Source organism: Gymnoscopelus braueri (genome assembly GCF_963280865.1).
Source record: "Gymnoscopelus braueri genome assembly, chromosome: 18".
NCBI lineage: Eukaryota > Metazoa > Chordata > Actinopteri > Myctophiformes > Myctophidae > Gymnoscopelus > Gymnoscopelus braueri.
Window position 1 is genome coordinate 33842783 of NC_137618.1, and position 16772 is coordinate 33859554.

General features: G+C 39.6%; 2 protein-coding genes across 4 annotated transcripts; one reads left to right on the forward strand and one right to left on the reverse strand.

Annotated features, from left to right (window-relative positions):
• Positions 1-1517: 1517 nt before the first annotated feature.
• cfap210 (cilia and flagella associated protein 210) lies at positions 1518-6601 on the forward strand. The gene is made up of 9 exons (XM_080456927.1): positions 1518-1621; positions 1880-2085; positions 2360-2533; positions 2648-2853; positions 3790-3946; positions 4058-4197; positions 4624-4816; positions 4938-5102; positions 6102-6601. The coding sequence occupies exons 1-9, from the start codon at positions 1573-1575 to the stop codon at positions 6453-6455; spliced, it is 1644 nt and encodes a 547-aa protein (XP_080313053.1). The 5' UTR covers positions 1518-1572; the 3' UTR covers positions 6456-6601.
• A 278-nt stretch (positions 6602-6879) lies between these two features.
• On the reverse strand, positions 6880-15512 carry ppig (peptidylprolyl isomerase G (cyclophilin G)). Of its 3 annotated transcripts, none has more exons than XM_080412342.1 (13): positions 15388-15512; positions 14440-14516; positions 14274-14348; positions 13484-13591; positions 12263-12307; positions 12089-12176; positions 11933-11962; positions 11705-11844; positions 11420-11585; positions 10355-10540; positions 10155-10236; positions 9718-9851; positions 6880-8806 (listed from the first exon to the last, which is right to left on the reverse strand). In XM_080412342.1, exons 2-13 carry the CDS (start codon positions 14498-14500, stop codon positions 7792-7794), a joined length of 2130 nt encoding a protein of 709 aa, XP_080268468.1. In that variant the 5' UTR covers positions 14501-14516; positions 15388-15512; the 3' UTR covers positions 6880-7791. The 3 variants fall into 3 exon arrangements, with proteins under 3 accessions (XP_080268468.1, XP_080268469.1, XP_080268470.1); XM_080412343.1 differs by having other exon boundaries at positions 14440-14510; positions 15377-15491; XM_080412344.1 differs by lacking the exon at positions 15388-15512 and having other exon boundaries at positions 10155-10235; positions 10360-10540; positions 14440-14915.
• Between the last annotated feature and the right edge of the window lie 1260 nt (positions 15513-16772).

A 16772-nucleotide genomic window follows, 5' to 3' on the forward strand; every position in this document is an offset into this window, starting at 1 on the left:
TGGGCTCTTGACTTGAAAATGTCATAGAAACAAGCTCAAAGAAGAAAGAACTATACTTTAGAAACAAGCCCAAAAAAACTCAACCCGCAGCAACTTTACAGAAAAAGAAGCCCAAAGTCGCTTATAATAAGCGGACATGGCAACGCTGGTTTTGAACGGTTACCATGGGAAAGACTGCCCCTTTAGCAGTAAACCCGCCTCTTCATCTATCTGCTTTGTGGTGAAAGACTGGTGACGCGAGGTTACGTTGTGGTAGAACCAGGCCTGCATCAACCCGTCAGTCTGCAACTCGCAAATCCAGTTTTTATCCAGGGCGTCTTTCTGTTGTAGCCTACTCATAGTTAAAAATAAGGTTGGGTAGGCTACTACATAATGTTGTTTTCAAATCATTCTAGTGGAATAAAATTATATTTGCTTCTAAAATGTAGTGGAGTAGAAGTAAAAGTACTGAAAACTGGAAATACTCTAGTAAAGTAAAAAAAAAGTACAGTACTTGAGTAAATGTATTTAGTTACTTTACACCACACGTAGCAGTTTTCGTCACCAAAGAAAGCAAATAAGGATTTTCTTTTTACCAATTAACATTGCATTATTTAAGTAAGTTCCTAATTCAGATGTACAAAGTCAAGCGATCGAGCCATTGACATCAAATGTTGTGAAAGTTGAACACGTCACACACAGTCCATCACCTGACATAGACTCTCACATGACAGGCCTTTCAGATCATTAGGCTACTTACTGGCCACCATAGATATATATCTATGGGTGCCACTAGGTGGAATGAATGAATGGATGGATGAGTGGTATGTGGTTGCCACTGGTTGGTAATCAGTGTAGCCAGGTTTTGTGAGAGAAATAAGCAACCAAGTCTAGGGAAACAAGCCCAGAAGAAGCCACATGAGCATTTTATATACACTATCGGCTGTTTGAAAATAGCAGATCTACAAGCTCACAACGTGTCGTGAAGAAAATCTTGGGCAAAAGTGAACATTTTATAGGAATATTTTCAAATCCACAAAATCTTGTATGGGGTCTCTGGCACAAAATATTTTCAGAAGGTTGGGTCTACAAATACATATTAATTTGTGGGTCCTTGACATGAAAATGTTTGAGAAACACTGGTTTAAACAACATTAGGAAACAAGCACAAATAAGCAACTACACTTTGGAAACAAGCCCAAAAAACTGCAACTCGCAACTGCCAATCTTTACAAGCAACTTTACAGAAAAAGAAGCCCATCGTCGCTTGTAATAAGCCGACATGGCAACACTGTTGGTAATGAACGAAGAAACAAGAAGGAATGGCGCCATCTGGTGTTGACCAGAAGCCTGCGTTCTAATTGGTTTAGGCGTTGCTTAGAAACCATAGACTGTTAGAAACATTCCAACAAATGAGCATTTTTTTCTCTCCACCATACTGGGTAGGCTACTTTGAGGAAACCTCTTTTGTTTTAAATGTAGAAGTCTTACATGTTGAGGACACACAACTAAGCTATCCACAACTGTCATGATACATCGAGATTTTTCAAATGCCCTGTAGATAATTTTGTATAAATACACTGACTGTATATTATGGCAGCAATGCTACAGCGAGGTCAAAGGAGAGGTTTCAGCATAAAAGGTGAGAGGAAATACTATATAATAATATATACAATAATATAATATGAATTTGTTATCAATGTCAATAATCGATTCAGTCAACAACACAAATCTGAACAATTTTAAATTGTGTTGTTTTCATATTTTGTGTTGGTATTTGGTATTATTTAGTATTGTTTAGCTGGCGTTGTTGTTTTTGCCATCATCCTTGACATTGTCACAGATGCTTTCGTGTGAATATATGTATTTGTTATATTTTGTTTATTTACAATGTCTTCAGGTGAGGTAGACAAAGGGGAAATGCAACTACCAGATCTTCGTCACGTCACTGTTTTGCCCAAAGCCGAATGGCTTCGAATTCAAGGTAGTTCAACTTCAAACCAGTACAATCACCAAAAGGAGAGCATCAGAGATGCAGCCCAACAACGAGAGGCCATGCATCTGCGCTCCAAAGAGATGGTGAAATTCTGGACCAATACCATTTCTGTACGTTATTTACTTTATTGGCTTGAATGTCAACAAATAAATTACTATTATGTATCAATAAGAATGTATTGATCAGTGGGGGCAATTTACAGGCTACCCAGCATATGAAGTAATATTTGTATCATGTAGGCCTATGTATATACAGTATATAGCCTGCCTCTCTCTCTCACTTTTCTTGTAGGCCTACCAAAGTATTTCCTACAGTGTGGTATTACTACTTTTACTTAAGTAAAAGATCTTCCATCACTGTGTATAAAACATAAGTTTGTTATAGGGTCAAAGACAAAAGAAACTCGAGGCAAAGAAGATCCGGGAGGCCATCGAGGAAGAACAGAGAAAATTAACCGATATCGAAGAGGCCAAATATCAAGCACAGAAGAGGAAGGAGGCTATTGCAAAGGCCAAGGCTCAGCAATATTATCAAACTGACCGTGTCAAACAATTTCATGTTCGTATCTGTTGGAGTTAACACCATTGGCAATGGCAATTGTACAATAATTGGAACAATTATTGAGTCTGATGTTAAGGGGCAATTCAACCATTGTATGTACCTGTTTTGCAGAGTGCACTCTTGCTGACTGAAGTTTTGAAGGAGAGGGAAGCACAGGTCGAACTGAAGCAAAGAATACAGAACAACTCTAAGGATGTAGATAAAGAATTCATGGCCAGAGTCAAATCCCAAGAGGATGAAGCTTTGAAAGTGGAGCAGCAGAAAACACTTCAGACCAGGCGTGGGAGGCAGGCTGTTGCAGAAGATTTGAAACATCAGTAAGTCTGACTTAAACACAACTTCAAAGACAGTGCAACTGAATCATTTGTAAGTAGCTAGCCTGTTGTTTATGATTCAAATTCTCAACACGACTTCTGGAAAATATTCAAGTCAAATTAAATGCATTTATAAAGCACAAAGTACTGTATAACTCAAGAAGCACAAATAAGCAATCAGTAATAAACACAGTAAGGACATAAATCGTAAAGTAATGAAAACAACTAATGACAAATATCAGCACTATCAGGGGGAATCAAAAGCTAGTGTCTTGAGCCTGGATTTCAATGGAGGGGGACAATCTGACAGGGGAATGCTGTCACACAGTCTAGGCCCTAGACTCTAGGGATTGCGACAGCAAAGGCGGTCACCCCTGGACTTGAGTTTAGCCCATGGGACAGCTAGGACCCCCAAGTCAGCTGACCTGAGGAACCTGTGTGTAGAAAGAGGGGTGAAAAGGTCAGCAATGCATCCCCATGTATTGCTGACCTTTTCACCCCTCTTTCTACACACAACAACCTATTAAGGGCTTGTAAACACTACAGTCGGGACTGGAGAATCTGAATTTTACTTTAAACCATACTGGCAACCAGTGGAGATGCCAGGGCAGGGGCAATATGGTCCCTCTTCCTGCTACCTTTCAAAAGCCTGGCTGAGTTGAGGTTATTCAGGAAGGGCTGCTGTCCATCAGAGAATTAGTTCTTGCTTGTATCTATTTGTTTGTTAATTGATTTATTTTAATTATTGATTTTTATTCATCTTCCTTCTGTGATTCATAATATTGCTTTGTTTTATCTGCTTTTAACGTGAATATTGATTTTCTTTAGCCCCAACCCTCCTCTCCCTCAAGATTGTAAATAAGAATTTGTTCTTAATAACTTTGCTTGGTTAAATTAAGGTTATTATCATTATTTTCTTTTAATCCTCATCTCCTTAAGGATGAAGGACCATGAGTTGGTGAGAGAGAGAGACAAACTAGAGGACAAGAAAGAGGGAGAGGAAATTCAACAACTTCGGGAACTTTATCTATGGGAGCAAAGCATGGAGAAGCAAAGCCAATTACAGCAGAAGAGAAACATCATGCAGTCTCATTTGGTGGGGTTTGAGCAAGAGTTATTGTTAAATGTTGACATGTTATATATACACTGTAAAACGTAAAAAGTGTTAATTTAACTCTCTGTACTAATATTATAATACACATTACAGGAGCACCTCTCCAGCAAAGATATCATAAAAGCAATAGACGCACAAAAACAGGAGATGGAAGAGGAGCAAAGGAAATGTTTTGTGGCTGCAAAACAAAAAATAATGCAGTTAAGGAGAAACAAAGAGGCAGAGTTGTTTAGGTAAGTTCAAGTGAAGTGCTCCAAGTAAGGCTTTAGAACATGACTTTGAAACCTACAACAGGACATCCTCAGAAAGCCCAAATCGCCCTTGCTCAGCCACATGACTATTATCCTGGCTCTGACCTGCTCCTTTGTCACCTGTAATTTGGTGATGCAGAAATTGAAGCTTATGTTACACAGGCATGCAAACAGCCCCGAGGTGAAAAAGGTGACAACATGTTGTTTTCTTTCGGGTCAGGTGTCACACAATTGCCCTATTTGGGTTCAAAAAGGTGACTGTAGCTGAAAAGTGACACTTTTGCATGTCTGGTTACAGTTTCACTTGTTCTGAATCACCTTGGATAACACTATCAACCAAATTCATTAAATACGATGTAAGTACAATGATGTAATATAGCTTCACACCATGCTCATTTTGTCCTTCAGAGAGGCTCAGATGGTCAGGGATAAAATCATCGACAAACTAACAGCCACAAAACAGGAGCTGGTCATCAACGAAGAAGAACTGATCGCTAAGACCGTCGCTGAGCGAGAAGCTAAACAGGCACAGAAACAGAAGGAGGAAGGTGACACTAAGGCTGCAATGTTGAAGTCAATTACTGCACACAGGGAACTGATGGTAAATCATTGAGTCACATTGCATTTGGATGAATATTCCAAAGTATACAAAGTTGTTTTTCCATTTTTCTCTTATGTGAACAAAAAGTTTACATGGCACTTTTCATCTACATTTTCATCAGAGGCAGGAAAAGGAGCAGAACAATCTGGCAGAACAACAGAATTCACTGGACATTCTACAGGCCAGAAAAGAGGCTGACCGTCTATTCTTTGAGAAGCAACAATTGAAGGCTCAAAAAAAGAAAGAGGGTGAAAGAATTTTACAAGGTCACTACGTCAATCAAATGGTAATGACCAGAAGGGTGACTATATCAAACAGTGCATTGCATTTTACTTCCATGACTAACAAACTAATATAATGCATTACTTTTACACATTAGGTTACTAAACTTAGTAATGCATTAGTTATTTTTTATTCTAATGAAAAAATGCATACTAATGGTAATGCCTAACTATTTTATAACACTTTGCAAAACACATCCTGTGCCAAGAGGGTGCTGGAGCTTCTAAGTTTTTAAATTTAGGCTGTTCAAATAGCACTTCAATACCAGTAACATTATTGTGGCATTCTTTTTCTTTAATTAAAGGTAGGTAAGTGATATTTTTGGGTTAAAACAAAACGTTTTCTTTTGTTGAAAGGTTATTTTCTGATAGTCATTGCTATAGTGTTTGTTCAATAACAGGAGTCTTCCCCATCTCTCCAGCTCTTCATTAAACAGAAAATAAATGTTCAGGTGGTTACAAAATTTCAGCCAAAGAGAGAGCACCCATTTATCAGCTTCATTTTTAGTGTTCCAGTTCCAATTTTGTCTGTCTGTTTGAGTTCTCTATCCTGATTGGATAAAAGTGATATGGTATCCCGACCTGAAAATGCATTTTGTTTGATTAAGAGCTGGAGAGACATGGAGTCCTGTTACTGAACAAACACTATCAGAATATAGAGCGAACACACTTATTTTAACCAACAACAAAAAAATTACTTACCCTACCTTTAATTAAATATTATCCTTAGTACTTTTGTGCATCACTCGAGGGTGTTTTGTTGTCCGTCTGCCATGAAACATTTTTAAATGGAAAGTCTAGCCTGACTTTCACAAATTGTTATTGGGCGCGACTAGCGATTCAGGGGCTGGAGCAGGCAAATATGCATTAGTTGGCACAGATAGTACTGTTGTACCATGTACGTTAAGTTACCAACTTAACTTTAAGTAACAAAAACTGTCTTTAGAGACAAGTGGAATGAACTTGCAAGCTTCAAGTAACCATTTTCATTCTTTAATTTGTAGGCTGAAAAATCTGCTATGGACCGGAAACTGAGAACAGCGCTACAGGTGTTTGAAGCAAAGAACACAGACGTTGTTGTTGAAGAGGAGAAACAATTCCGACAATATGCAAAGCATGTGATCAAAACAGCAGCAGAGGCCAAGCGAAATGTCCTTCCACTACGCAAAGCAGCCAGGGAAGGAATTGGAGGTGGGCTCGGACCCATTTTTGGTGGAGTTAGACCTAGCTACCTGGTTCATGATGTTACTGGCGTTGAGATGCCAACATACATCTGTGGTACAACCCAGAATATCAAAGATCTTCATGAGACCTCTGATATTCACGAGGCAAAGAAACGTCTTGGTTTCACATGGTAACAGGTTAGCATTTTTGACGTTAAACATTGTGAACATGACTGTCAAATGGGAAAATTGTTAATAAATGATCACCATGGATTGGTGTCAAAAAAGTATGTCTTACATAACTTACTGCTCACTATATGCATTTCCTAGTGTACTTTAATATTTCCCCAAAATCTGTCTTCAAAGAAACTGAAATTAAAATAAATGCACAACCATCTCTCTTTGCTTCTGTGTCAACACTAAAGAGGGTACTCTAACTCTACCATGAAAAATAAGGACACCAGTGTGATGCAGTCATTCGGAGCATTTGTCTTGTTACTGTTTGTGACTTCCAACACTTGGGAACCACTGCACCAACCAATCACGCTTAACTGCAGTAATGTACTGTAACGTGTTGTAAAAGTAAGAGTAAAAAGTAAATTGTTTACAGGGAGGCAGGTTTAAATAAAAATGATTGGAGTGACACTTTATTTCCCACTCATCCATATTTGTGAAACAAAACAAAAACTTTCACAAATACGTTTTTGTACAAACTCATTTTATGTTTTTTTTCCCACAGCATTTCAGCGACGTAATTTTTCCATTTGAACAGCACACCGTAGACATCTCAAAATCAGTACAAAATAAAGACAAAAATAATGGTAGTTATCGAAACAGATTATCCACAGTGAATCAGGGATAAGCATGCAAGAAATAACAGGAGACTGACTCTTCCACATCATCACTTGCTACAGTATAACAACTTGCCCAGGGAAAGTATGCCATGTGTCTATACTGCCCTATGAAGCCAAAGTGCAGTAACTACAGTTTTGGACACATGGCCCATGATTTGTCTCAAAGGTCAAATCAGGCTTCATGATTTTGGGGACAAACAATTAGCTTATGGATTAGTGCAATATCACTTACATACTGATACCCCATGTGGCTGGCCAGTTGAAACACTTTAAAGCCTTTTTTTAATCAGATTGATTCTTCACGTAGTTACTGCACTTTGGCTTTGTAGGGCAGTATACGTGTAAGCAGTCAAATAACGACATTCTTTAGCCCAAATCCAATGGCATTAAATAACATTTATAAAATTACAGTAAAAAAAATGCTAGAAAAAAAAAGGAAAAAAGCTTTTAAAAAGTTGTCTGCTCCACTTAAAGTCATTCAAAATTCTTCCCCCCCTCACCCCAATTTTTTCAGTTTCTCTTTTTTTTAGAAACTGCATAATTTGAAACAGTATAATTGGATATATCGTAAAGCCAACATGTAATTTACAGATGCATTCAAAAATAAAACCTCACACTTCCATGGGTATTAACCAAGTCCATCAGATCAAATGTCTAGCTATGTTAAGAACACACACCTAGTCATCAGAACTTGAACTCGAGCTCCTCTTCTTGCTGCTGTTTCTGTCCTTGCCCTTCGTGTCACGACTCCCTCTTGAGGAGATGACCGTCACAATTCTGGTGTCGTCTGTGGATTTGGAGGGAGATTTCCTCTGCGGACTACCTTCCCGTCTCTTCTTGGAATCGGGACTCTTTCGACTCTTCCTTTTCTCATCTCTGTCGCTCTCAGAACTGCTGCTACGTCTGCTCTTAGACCCCTTTCTGGACTCGTCTTTATTCTTCCTATGAGATGAGCGGTTATTACTGTGGTCTCGGTGGTTACTCTTGCTTCTGGAGCGCCTGCCTCTATGAGAGTCTCTGGCCTTATTTCTGTCTGGGGTTCTTGTTCGCTCCCTGTTCCTGGATGTCGCTCCCTTTTTATCATTGTCCCTCTCGCTGTGGCGCCGTTTTTCCTGACTCCTGCTACGCTCTCTTGCTTTCTCTCTCACTTTCTCCCGTAGGTCCTGTTTGTCTCTTGATGAAGCACGCCTTCCCCTGTCCCTGCTCCTACTATTTGACCGTTGTCCATCTTTTACAGTGTTGGTTTCCTTGCTTTGTGACGCTCGTTCTCCATTTTTTCCTTTAGCATTGTCGCCATGCTTATCAGATGCTGAATGCTTGTTTCTTTCTTTGCTGCGATTGGATTCCGACTCCTTTTCTTTCCCTTTGATGTTTTTGTCTTTGCTCCTGGAGCGGCCTCGTCTGTCCTCACCCTTTTGTTTAGGATCCCTCTCCCTGCTCTTCGATCTTCCCTTTTCCCTGCTCTTACTGCGGCTTTGAGATTTGGCCTTTTTCTTTGCCTTGTGTTTGTCACCTTTCTCCTCTGCCTTCTTCTTTGAAGCGTCCTTTTCTTTGCTTCTAGATCGGTGAGAGCGGCCCTTCTTGTCTTTCTTACCCTCAGTGGCATGTTCATGCTTTGTTTCAGAGGACCTTCTATCGCCACCTTTCTGAGCTTTAGCAGCTTCATCCTTGGCGGCGTCGACCATGTCACCTCTGCAAGAAATATAAAGAATGTAAGAATGTATAAGAAAAGGACAGCTGAAGCGATAATGGTATTTCAGAAAGCAGTTAGTTATTTAAGACAGATTCTTCAAATAGTGTGCTCATTAGCATTACTGCATCACATAACACATACTGTATTAAAGCCATTTTTCAGAAACTGCTCAAATGATCAAGGACTGCAAAATCAGGGTCCAATTACACTGTCGACTAACCGTTTACAAAATTATCATTTAACCATTAGTGAAAAGCTTCTGTGGTTCATCATTGTAAGTTTGTGCCGTTTCGCAAATCAATGTGACATCAGTATGTCAATGCATTGATCTTTTGCATTCCCAGAAAGTCAGAATTGCTTTTTATAGGCATTAACCATTTAAAATGTTTGTGTCAACCATGTATTCATCTACGTGTTCACATATAATACCACCAATAAATGTAATGGCCTTTATTTTTTAGTTAGTACAGAGATTCGTTGAATGATGGACAAGTGGTGCCAATGTACACGTCAGATGTTGCTCAGCAGTTGCTAAAGTAATGCTCAAGGGGTTTGACCATTGAAAAATTAAGAGGAAACACTGGTCTCGACACGTGCTGCCGTTCCAAAGCATCAGATTGTCACACTACGTTGTCTAGTATGGAAATCGCTTTGAGTAGGCAGGACCTCATCGACCCCACCCCCACAAACAGCATCCAAACCCCAAGTAATTTCTCCTTTTGGATTAAAAATGGCACATTTTGCCAAAAAGCAACATGTTTGCGTGCTTGAAATGGACGGTTTCTTAAAAAATGGCTCACACATGCATTAGCACATTGTCAGTGTCAATGTGTACCAGCAATGAATAATGCATTTCTTGCCCTGTAATCACCAGGAAGAAATTCTAATAAAGAGGATTATAGTTTATTACTTGTCGCCCTTAATCCAACGCTCGCCACTGCTTGCTCTCATCCTCTGGCGCTGCATCTCCTGTCGCCAATGTGGAGGAGTTTCACTACGCCGGAAGCGATCCCTTGACCTCGAGCGGGACGGGGTCCGATATCGCTGGAAGAGAAAGGTAATATAAATGGCAATGTTCCTTCCTGTGTATGAACTGGCTGTAATCTCATTACTGGTAACAATGCATATTTTATAAATAAATAAAAAAAGTATAAGTTACCATATTCTGCACACATCAACAAACTACAAGCTCACAAACAAGTGAGTTTGGGGATCTGCTCTTTTAAAAAATGTTCACCTGACATGCCCAAAATGGAGACACCAGGGTTAAAATGGCTAAAAAGCTGAGTGACCCAGTTATACACTTTTGAATGAGCCATTGCCATATAGGTGTCTCCTTGTACCTACCCTTGGTCCCCTGCCTTTAATCTTCCTGCCAGAGCGTGTCATCACAAGTCTTCTGTTATATGTCGACTGAGAGTTAAACATTCTGCCAATCATCAAGGGAAAAAAATGTTTAATTAGTACATATATTTAGAATTATCACATTAGAACACCAAACTACCCAGGAAAGTAAGCACATCCTGGATTTAGTCAATGAGACCAACCTTTCTCTTTCTCTGGGCCTTTCCTCTCTTCTTCGGTCCTTTCCAGTTTCCTCTTTCTCGTTCTGAACTGCTTGGGGACTTCTCCTCATAAGAAATCTGTTCTCTGGGATAGCCGGAATTTCTTCAGGTCGTACTGAAGATAAAAGCACCTCTTCATCCTTCTCCTCTGCGCTGTGAGGCTCAGATCTAGAGAGAAAATTCAGAGCTGTATAGTTACTTTTATCCTTTATTGCAAGTATCTACTGCATCTACAATCCATGCAAGTCAGGAACGATCAAAGTCGGAATACACGCCCCATCCGTTGTGCAATACTCCCGTTATCTGATGTACCATTGTCAGCTGCATCGTGTTTTGCTCTGTGCTGCCACTTTCGTTCACCCATGCCTACTGCTCTCGTACTTTCTGTACCATGGCACATGATATCGCTTATATTGGCGATGCGGCACAAACGAAGGCAAGCTCAGCAAATCAGTAAAGTCGGTGGTCAGATTGGCCAATTGGGGATTTAAGTGACATGAAGCTTAACCAGTCCGTGAAGCCAATGGGTTTGGCAATCAGGGAAGCTGATGCATACACTCGCCCCAAAAACACGGAGATCTGTCCTCTGCAGACCCACGGTCAGATACAGTTAGTGCTACTCTGCACTGTACACCCCTGGGTTGTATGGGACAAGTTTGGCAAGTTTGAGGCGGTTTAGTTGGATGGCGCCCGACCGCCCGTGTTATGCCTGGGACGCAAAACAATTGAGCGATGTGAATGTGACTTGATAGAGATATAAACTTTTTAACCGGGTGAATCCTAGCATCCCCATTCTGGGGCAAACATTTAGGCAAAAACAGCAGATCTACAAGCTCACAAAGCCATACATTGTAGATTGGCAGACCCAGTATAGACCCCTTGGGGACCCCGGTCAAGGAAGTGTATAGGGTTAAGTGGTTAATTACTTGTTGTTTGTCTTGGCTGTCGTTGAAAATGCACCAACATTTCATATGCAAACATACTTTGACCAAAATAAAAGGGTTCTGAAATTGCCAATAATTAAAACATAATACATTAATGATGTACCTTTTTTTATGTTTCTTTTTTTGTTTTTTCTTTTGCATCTTTGCCTTCTTTTTCCGCTTCTTGGCATCTTTACCCGAGTCCTCCGACTCGGAGGAGTCAGAAGAGCTGTCAGATTCACTAGAGCTGCTGTTGCTTGAGGATGCTTTTTCCTTCTCATCTTTTTTTGCTGCAAATAATTTAAAGGCAGTACACTTAAGTTACACCAACTGTAGCAGCCAAGACAATAATATACATAAATGCGTTGGCTAAGGACTCAAAAAGTAAAAAACACTTCATCACGCATACCTTTCATTTTAGGGATGAGCTCTCCACAGTTCAAAACCTTCATCTCAGCATATGGTTTGCTGTTAGCATCCGTTTTCTGGCTCTCCATGGTCTGTACAACTTCTTCGCCCCCGATCACATGGCCAAAAACAACATGGACACTGCAAAATACAATTAGTGTTAAGCTGTACAAAATATACTTTAGACAGAAACATAATGGCTGATTCACAAATTTTGCAGAATACTTACCCATCTAGATGTGACGACGGTTTAGTTGTTCTGGGGATTGGCATTGGGATGAAGAATTGAAGACAAAGATGACATTTTGCTGTTCATGTTTAAGAATGATGGGACCAACTAATAAAATAAATGAAAGAAAAACAAGAGGCTTAACATGGCACTTACATGAAAAACTGGGATCCATTGGTATCTTTACCCCTGTTTGCCATGGACAGCAAGTTTGCCTTGTTATGTTTGACAGAAAAGCTTTCATCTGGGGAAAAGAGTATGGCCATGAAGTACGATCATTTTTTTATGAAATAGAGTAAAATAAATGCCATCCAGAGAAAGTATTTTTACCTTCAAAAAAGCCTCCATAGATGGATTCACCTCCTTTTCCATTGCCTGTTACAGAGAGGTATTTTTGTCAAGAGTACATTTGCACATTTATCCATCTTAACTATTGAAGCAGTAGGTGCTATTAATACAGTGCCCAGGGAGCAGTCTTGTTAACTATCTTGCACAGGGATACTTTAACACTAATCTCTCAAGAACAGATTCTGCTCTCCGCTTGAATCTGTCGGGGGGGGGTTCGTCATAACGTGTACGCACTGGCCTACAAGTGGGCGTGCCTTCAGATCAGGAAGCAGGCTGCGCTTTACCCAATCAAATGTAGTGGGCGGGATTTACTGTCTGCTCTCGCTTCACACTGAAAACAAACCGAAACTCATTTAACAATAGCGTCCTCGGAGCAGACAAAACCACGGAAAGATATTCACATTTTAACTTGCTCTTTCATCATAGAAACAAGTGGGCTTATAACCAAAACGATCCATGTTCTCTGGAAGAAGTGGTGTTAGTGTTCCGTGTAGAAATATTGTTAGTGGGAATGAAAACATAAGCGCACCACCGGAAGTGGAGCACCGAGGGCAGACCAAAAACCCTGGTTTCCTTGCGCACAGGTGCTCCATTTAGCCCCCCCCCAGAGCCAAGTGATTCCTTTTTATTTGGCGATGGGTTCCCAGATTGCTTTAACACAGACTGGGGCCGGGGCCCAAACAGGGACGTTCTGATTCACAGATGCACTCTTCCCACATGGCCTCTCTACCATTCAGGCTAAATAGCTGAATGATTCAGCTATGACCACCCAAAAGGTGAATGACTGTCTTTTTGTTCCATATTATAAAATGAAAAGTTATGTTTTTCACAGTTGGGTAAGCATTAAGCAATTTCAATAAGTCTGTTTGAGTTTAGATAACCTGTCATGAGCATTTACCATCATTTTACCAATACGATCTAATCTAAATTAGCCACAGACGAACTTAATATTCAAAAACACAATATACAGATGAATTTATGAAAATTAATGGTTGATTGCAGTTAAGTCACATCACAAGGGAAGAAACTACAGTACAAATACACAGAGGCTAAGGTGGAAAAACGTAAGTGTACATACAGCACAGGTTGCAAAAATGCTCAATCCAAATAACGCATTTGTGTAGCTTTTCCAGATGTCAGTTGCATGAACCAACAGATTTGGTTCTGTAACTAGTCTGTAAAAGGATCAGAATTAATGCTTACCTTCACTGAAGTCTCCTCCTTGAATCATGAAGTCCTTCACAACTCTATGGAAGAGACATCCTTTGTAATGCAAAGGCTTTTGTGTTCCTTTGCCAATACCTTTCTCACCTGGAAGACACAATGATAAAATTCCATTAAAGAACAAGAGCGTTCACAAATCCTTGTTTTTAAAAGTATTATTAAAGCGGGTAATTAATTAAATATAAGGCTGCAATTTCACTTCATGATTCTGATGCTACTAGCTTTAAAAAATATATTGTAACATCTACTCTCTACATCTGTAACATTAACAAACTGTGGTTTGTGCTGATGTGCTATGACAACTATAGGCTTACCTGTCTGTGTTCGGTACCAGGCGGGATGATTGTATATGTTTTACTGTAGATCTATAAAGGTGTATGCATCTGTATACGTTAATTTATATTTTGTTTAAGGGTGTCTTTACTTTGATGTGATGCGGGATCAATAAAAAGGTATCTATCCATCTAAACTAAATTACATTACACTGGTGGGGACACCACGGATCTTGTGATGGCTAGTACTTTCAATTTCAGTTCATTTTAGCGAGTCAATTTCAGTTTCAATTAATTTAAGTGAATTTCAGTGTAGTGCCAAATTGTGATTTGATGTCATACACAACTCTGGAACTTTGTAAACGCTAGTGTTGGAATCACGGAGTGAAATTGCATTGATTTCATTCATGACTCACTTTCACAGATACAAATAAATCAATTTGACAAACTGATCAAATCCCTCTTTAATTCTCTACTAGACAGTTGATATAATTTACCTGTGCAGAGGCACCTGAAGTTTTCACAAGTTTTGGGGCAAACATCTGAAAACAACTCCACCACAACTCGGCCCACTGAAAAATGAAAAACATGTACATTATGGTCAAGTTAATTTGAAATAAGTTAGTTAAAGTAGCCAGCGAGTTGAGCAACGGTTTCTCTTACCAAGCACGTTGCCGATTCCAATGTCAAGAAAGCATCGAGGACGTTGAGCCTTGATTCCCATTGTTGACCTCCTCAAACTAAAGACGAGACACAAATGTTATCGCTACACTCAAATCAGAATCACACATTCAATGGCCCGTCGACTTGGTTTATCAGTTAACTAGGGTCTAGGGTCAAATAAGCCGGGAATCCTAAAAGACAGATAACTATGAACAGTTGAATACATTTATCAGTCAACTATTCTTGCAGAGGTTCCAGTTAAAAAGTTGCATTGCAATTATTAACCTCAATTAAACAATGAGAGCTAGGTTGCAATATTTTCGGCGAACAGCTAATAGTTAGCTAGTAGCCCCCAAGCTAACGTTAGTAAATCAGCGAGGCGTGCAATGTTATGATGCTCCAGTAGAGCCGGCGGGGTGGAGTGTTTAGCCATAATAATGAAGGCCTCACACATCATGGACAGTGTTGCCATGTCCGCTTATTATAAGCGAATATGTTGTGCCAGGGAGCCCTAAATATCAGATTTGTGTTGTTAAAGAATGTTTCAAAAATCTACCAAATATTCAACATTTACTTCAAGATTTGTTGAAAATAGTAGATCTACGATCTCGCGTTGTGAGCTCTTAAATCGGATATTTTCAATGTATACAGTAGTACCCTAATAGTTGGTTCTTTTGGGCTTATATTCCTAGACCTGGTTGATTAAACTCGCAAAATCTGGCAACACTGATCACAGAAGCACCGCCCAGCCGGGATGCAGCGTAGCAGCACCGTTCCCACGAACACCTCTAAACCCCGGCCTTCTGTTAGCAACTTAGCAATGGATTCTTTGGATTCTAACATGTATTCTTTTTAGCACGGCAACTCCACTTCCACGTCCGTCCGTCTCCACACACACACACACTCAAAACATATCGACCTACAACCGAAATTAAACCAATGACTTACCCTGAGAAACAAGTATATCAGTTATCACAGCAAGCTAGCTCTTGAATGACGATGAAAGCAAGTTTAGTTTCATTCAGTTCACACTCACAGACCGTAGTGTTTTTCCAAAGATGGCGCGATTGTAGACGTCACGTTCATGCATTTCAGCACTTCAGACATGCGCACACAGTGGTGGAAGTACTCAGATTTATTACTCAAGTAAAAGTAGCAATACCACAATGTAGAAATACTCCGTTACAAGTAAAAGGCCTGTGTTCAAAATGTTACTTGAGTAAAAGTACAAAAGTATTGGCATCAAAATATACTTAAATTACCAAAAATAAATGTACTAAAATATTTGAAAATAGCCTAGGGTTAAGGTGGTTAATGTTGTATGTTTTATGATATAATAATTTATATCTGCAAAGTAACTAGTAACTAAAGTTTTCAAATAATTGTAGTGGCATAAAAGTACAATATTTGCCTCTGAGATGTAGTGGAGTAGAAGTAAAAGTATTGAAAATTGGAAATACTCCAGTAAAGTAAAAAAAATACCTCAAAATTGTACTTAAGTACAGTACTTCAGTACTTTCCACCACTGGACATGCGCAGTGTAATTTGCTGGTGGAAGGGTGTAGATGTCAGGTTTACACCACCAGGTGGCGTTCGGCTCTCATTTGGAAGAAAAATAAAATATATTATATCTTTTGTATCTTTTTAGTTTAATTGCCAAAACTTGCGTGATGACCATAATAACCTTTATATATCTTTCTTAGATATGTGGTTATTACTAGGCCTATTTACATCGAATCCTTGTAGAATTTAGATTGTGTTTTAATTGAGTTGGACATTTTAACCTGGGTTAAATGTACTGTTTGTTATAATTTTCTAAAATGTTTTTAGGTTTCATGCTGTCAATGAAAATGTCAATGAAAATGAGCCCCATAATCGTGACAGATGAGACAGACACAGCTGAGACATGGAGATCCCAATTAACCTGTAATCATTTAATAGCTGCTTCAAATAAAGCACTGGCACAGACACTGAGGTGTGTGAAGTTAAAGTCTACTCTAGTAGTCTACTGTGGATAAAAAAAATAAAAAAAAAGTGCAACAAGGTACTCAAGGCCAGGAGTCCCTGATGTGGTGTGACTATTGTCATGGCAGACCCCTGAACAATGTAGATGCACATTTGGTGGGGATTGGAGCTACAGTGTGCCCAATACACACTGTTGCTCCTGAGGCCTCCCACGCATGGCCTCTGGTGTGTCTAATTTCATGGCAGGCCCCTGAACAGTGTTTGTGCCACGTTTGGTGTGGAATCGTAGCAACAGTGTGCCTCGCAAGTCCTGTTTGTAAGAAACAAGAAGACCTGTTCTGCAATACCACAGGACCCCAGATTTGCCA